This window comes from Monodelphis domestica, chromosome 6, assembly GCF_027887165.1.
Source record: "Monodelphis domestica isolate mMonDom1 chromosome 6, mMonDom1.pri, whole genome shotgun sequence".
Taxonomy (NCBI): Eukaryota; Metazoa; Chordata; class Mammalia; order Didelphimorphia; family Didelphidae; genus Monodelphis; species Monodelphis domestica.
Window position 1 is genome coordinate 140,705,631 of NC_077232.1, and position 4,775 is coordinate 140,710,405.

At 49.5% G+C, this 4,775-nt stretch overlaps 1 protein-coding gene across 1 annotated transcript; it reads left to right on the plus strand.

The window, feature by feature from the left end:
* Positions 1 to 789: 789 nt before the first annotated feature.
* On the plus strand, positions 790 to 3,470 carry GSX2 (GS homeobox 2). Its single transcript, XM_001363275.4, has 2 exons — positions 790 to 1,580; positions 2,442 to 3,470. Exons 1-2 carry the CDS (start codon positions 1,019 to 1,021, stop codon positions 2,780 to 2,782), a joined length of 903 nt encoding a protein of 300 aa, XP_001363312.2. The 5' UTR covers positions 790 to 1,018; the 3' UTR covers positions 2,783 to 3,470.
* The last annotated feature ends 1,305 nt before the right edge of the window (positions 3,471 to 4,775 follow it).

Here is a 4,775-nt window from a genome sequence, read left to right on the forward strand (position 1 = left end):
ACAATTTGCCAAGATTCGACTAATTAGGGCGTTGAGGCATAGAGGAAAAAGGGAGGGGTAAACTAGGTAAGAGATGTTACTCTGAGGCTAAAAGAATAAGAACAGCCTCGAGTTATTAGTCCAAGGCAGCGAAACATTCTTATTAGGACCGACCTAGTGCCAAGAGATTCGATGCGGCGATGTAGGTCTCAGGAACGACTCGGACTTGGGAGAATTGGGGTGGGCCCAAATTGAGTTCTCTTGGATTTCATACCCTGCAGTCTTTGCTGCTCCAAGGAGCAAAGGACTCATTTAATCAGAGCAAGTGCAACGCTGGAGCGAGACCTTTGTCCGAATGATTCCCATAAAAACCCTCGGAGTTTCCACCTAGCCTGTTCCCCCTCCACCCGAGCTGTAGGGCCAGGAACTGGGTGGAAAGTAAAGTGCTCCGATGGGCTTTCTGCCCAGGCGGGGGGCAGGGAGCTAGCACCCAGGGTTTCTCTGGAAAGGAGGAAGGAAGGGGAGGAGAAGGGCTAGAATCACCGCGAAATTAACAAAACATACACTTTAAGAAGTTCCCCCCTCCCCCTCTTTTTTATTCACTCCACCTCCTCCTTCTCCTCCTCCTCCTCCTCCTATTGCCTCCACCCCACTGCAGTCCACCCCCTCCCGTGCTCGCCCCCTCCTCGTTTTTGTTGTGAGTTGAGCAGCCTATCCCGAGGGTGGGGAGATGCTGAGGAGCCGGAGCAGTGCCGTACTCTCTGGCATCACGTGCTGGGTTGGGGCATATAAAACCCCAGAGCAGGGGAGCCCGGGCGGGGGAGGTTAGGACCAGCCCTCTCCGGGGACCCCTTTGTTCGCCTCTCAGACTTAAGCACCTCTGCGTTCCTTCGGGGCTTCAGTGACAGCATCCTCGCCTAGCCAAGGAAAACAAGAGAGAGTTGGAGGTGAAAGGGGAAGGAGGGGTGAAGAGAAGACAAACAGTGGGGGAAAGCTGCCTTCTATTCCCAGCCTCCTCGGACTCCGTGCCCTCCGCGACATGTCGCGATCCTTCTATGTCGACTCTCTGATCATCAAGGACTCCTCGAGGCCTGCGCCCTCCCTACCTGAGCACCAGCACGGCCCAGACTTCCTTATCCCCCTGGGCATGCCATCGCCCCTGGTCATGTCAGTTTCGGGGCCCGGCTGCCAGTCCCGCAAGAGCGGCACTTTCTGCGTGTGTCCACTCTGCGTCACCTCCCACCTGCACTCAGCGCGGACCGGCAGCGGCGCAGGCGGCGGGGGAGGAGGAGGCGGCGGCGGCACTGGCAGTGGGGCAGGCGGCGGGGCCATCCCCTTGCTCAAGAGCCAATTTCCCCCTGGCCCTGGGGACGCGCAGTTCTGTGCCCGGATGAGCCATGCCCATCATCATCATCACCAGCCGCAGCACCACCATCACCACCAGCCCCAGCAGCCTGGCTCGGCTGCGGCGGCTGCGGCGGCTGCGGCTGCGGCTGCGGCCGCGGCTGCTGCCCTGGGACATCCCCAGCACCACGCACCTGTCTGTGCTGCGACCACCTACAATGTCACCGACCCCCGGAGGTTCCATTGCCTCACCATGGGTAGGATGAAAACTTCCTAGGTCTTTCCTTCCCTGGGAAATCGGGCCAAACTTTTCCTTTTATTTGGGGGGGGGGGGGCGGGAAGGGGGTGGGAAAGAAAGCCGTGGAGATGGATAAGGGAAAGTCCTTTAAGTTCGATTTGGTGATTGACCCAAGAAGGTCGTGAGAGAAGATCAGGGACAGCAGAAAGGATGTTGCTGGACCAACTTTTTTTGTCCACAGCTCATCACACACACACACACACACACACACACACACACACACACACACACACACACACTTGCATCAAGCCCCCAGGCCTAGAGTTACTTAAGTTTACCTGGTTACTCAGTGCTGGAGGAGGGAGAAACTGTGGGGCAGCGTGCTAAGGTGAAGCCCCAAAAGACAGACAACAGTGTTGATAGGTCCTAGTGAAGTCAGAGCACTAATGAAATGTGTGCAATTTGTGCACCAGCGTGAGTGTGCATGCGTCCGTCCGTGGTCACGGCTGTGGATGGCAGGCATCAGTTCTGACTGAACTGCTGTGATGCCTGACGTGGAGAAGACAATTTTTCCCTTGTGGGACTTTTAGTGATGAGGAAGCAAGAGGCTCTTGAATACCGCACACTACTAACCCTCAAAGGCATATGCAATCTCAAGAGAGTTATAAAATGGATTGAATCCAGGAGAGAAGGCTCGTGTTGAACAGCGAGTCAGCCTCCAAGGGGGCAGATAGAGGCTGACTCGGTCAGAAGGCAGGACTTTTTTCTTGCTGTCCGTGCTTCGGCGCGGCTGGTATGAGAAGGTCTGTGTTTAGTGAGTGCCTGGGGTATTGTTGTTGGTTCCTTACCTATGCTTGGATTTGTCTTCTTCCTCACACAGGTGGCTCGGATACTAGCCAAATCCAGAACGGCAAGAGGATGAGGACAGCTTTCACCAGCACCCAACTCCTGGAGCTGGAAAGGGAATTCTCCTCAAACATGTATCTTTCTCGACTCCGGAGGATCGAGATTGCCACGTACCTTAACCTCTCGGAGAAACAGGTGAAAATCTGGTTCCAGAACCGTCGGGTGAAACACAAGAAAGAGGGCAAAGGTTCGCAGAGGAACAGTCACGGGGGCTGCAAGTGCGTCAGTAGTCAAGTTCACTACCCGCGATCGGAGGACGAGGAGTCCTTATCCCCTTCCTCCGCCAACGAAGACAAGGAGATCTCCCCATTATGAGCTCTCCTTCCTCACCGGAACAAGCTCCTAGGGTCTCTCCATCCTTCTCTCCCTTCCCAACCCCCATCTCCCATCCCTCCAGAGACTCTCCTACGGGGAGCCTACCTGGCAGGCGCAAAGAAATCCTGAACACTTTGCAGAGGCCAGCGAAAATGGTGAACTCGGGCGAAGAGGAGTCTTCTCCAGGGTTCTGCACCTGCTGCTGCTGCAACCACGCCAAGAGGAGAATCCTGTCAACTCCTCACCTCCTCTCCCTGCACCAGGCATAGCTCATTTCGGTTTTTATTTGCTTGGTTCCTGTTCAATTCGCAGTCCTAGATTCTTTTAAAAGTGTAACTGATTTAGAAGTCAACTAAAAATCTTGTATAACACACAAAAAAGCTGGTGTTGTAGAATGGGGGTTATTTGAAAGTTTAACACTGTATTGGGGTTTTCCAAAAACGTGTGTCATTTACTCTCCTGTTTTTCAACATCTCTTATGGCTGAACCCCGTTTCTTGTTTATTTTATTGTGCTTTTTTTTTTACAGGAAGTTCGAATTAACTTAGAAAATTATACCTTGTAGTTCTGTTTCTGAAGATTATAAAAAGTGACAAATTCAGTCATTGAGAATCCCTTTGTATGTGAATAGTTTTATATAAATTTATATTTATATTTATTTAAATAAAGGAGGTAATAAAGTTCTTGAATTGTTTGGAGTGTTCTCGCCCTCCCTAACATCCCCCCCCACACACACACACTCCTTTTCGAATCACGATTCTGAAACTGATGCAGTTAGAAACAGTGTCTTAACTCAGCCTTTGAGGAGGGGGAAGAGGGAAATTCAGACCCAGCATTATGGATCTCACAGTTGGAGGGGGTTTGATGCTCTATGTTTTTAATGAGACTGATGAAACTCTAGGGAAACACCTTCAGTCATTATTCAGTGATGGAGAATGATTATGGGTGGCAGTCTTATCCCTTGCCCTCCCTCATCTCAAATCTAACTTCCTCACAATTCCTCACACTGAGAATGTCTTTTACAACTAATCCCCCTGAAGCTTTTGGTTTTCTTCAGCTAAGAGCGATGAAGTGCCCGGGCTACTAAATTCACCCCCTCTCTTTTCTGCTTTCTCTGCTTTTCTTCCTCAGAACTCAACTATGTAAAGAAAATTTCTCACAGGATAAAGTGACAACTGATCATATAGGTTGCAAACCTCAATCCTTACTTCTTCAAACAAACAAGAACAACAAAAAACACTCTTGCTGACAATACATTTTCTGAGGACTTCCAGCTCTCTATAAAACTGGAAAATGGGACCCCAGTCCTTGCCATTAAACACTAAAGAATCCAGATGAGGGCAGAGTCCAGAGTCTTAACTGCACACATATTTTATTATTAAGTACTTATGAAGTACCAAGTTTATATAAGAGATGATCCCTGATCTCATTAAGTTCATAGTTTAGTAGGCTCTCTTTACCCTTTAAAAGTAACCTAACTTTTTCTCCTAACTGCCCCTGTCTGTCTCCAATATAAGAGAAGGTTTTATGGATGGTCAGCCTTCAAAATCTAGGCTTTCTATTTCTGGGTACCCAGAGCCAGGAGATTCAGAAAATAGGAGACTATTTCCCTTGGCTTAAAAGTACTGCCTACTGTATCTCTGGTCTTCATTGAGCCTGTGGCTTTTAATTCGAAATGCTTTTTCAAAATTATTATTAAGATATCACCCAGTATGATTCTTGGAGAGATCTTTCTTTTAAACTCACATGGGGAGCTTAAGTTCTGATTTCTCTTGTAATGAAGGCCTTTCTTAGTCTCCCATTATTAGTGATTCCACTTGACCAAAGTTAAGCCTGTCCATCAACGGGAGAGATTAGTCCATTTTCTCTCCTTACCCCTTCACTTTTTCTAGCAGCAGACAAGTCAGACACAGCAGGTTGGAAGAAAAAGAACTATCAGAAGGGAAAGTGCTGAATAGCTGAGTAGGAGCTTTCTGAGGCTCTGCCACAGAGGT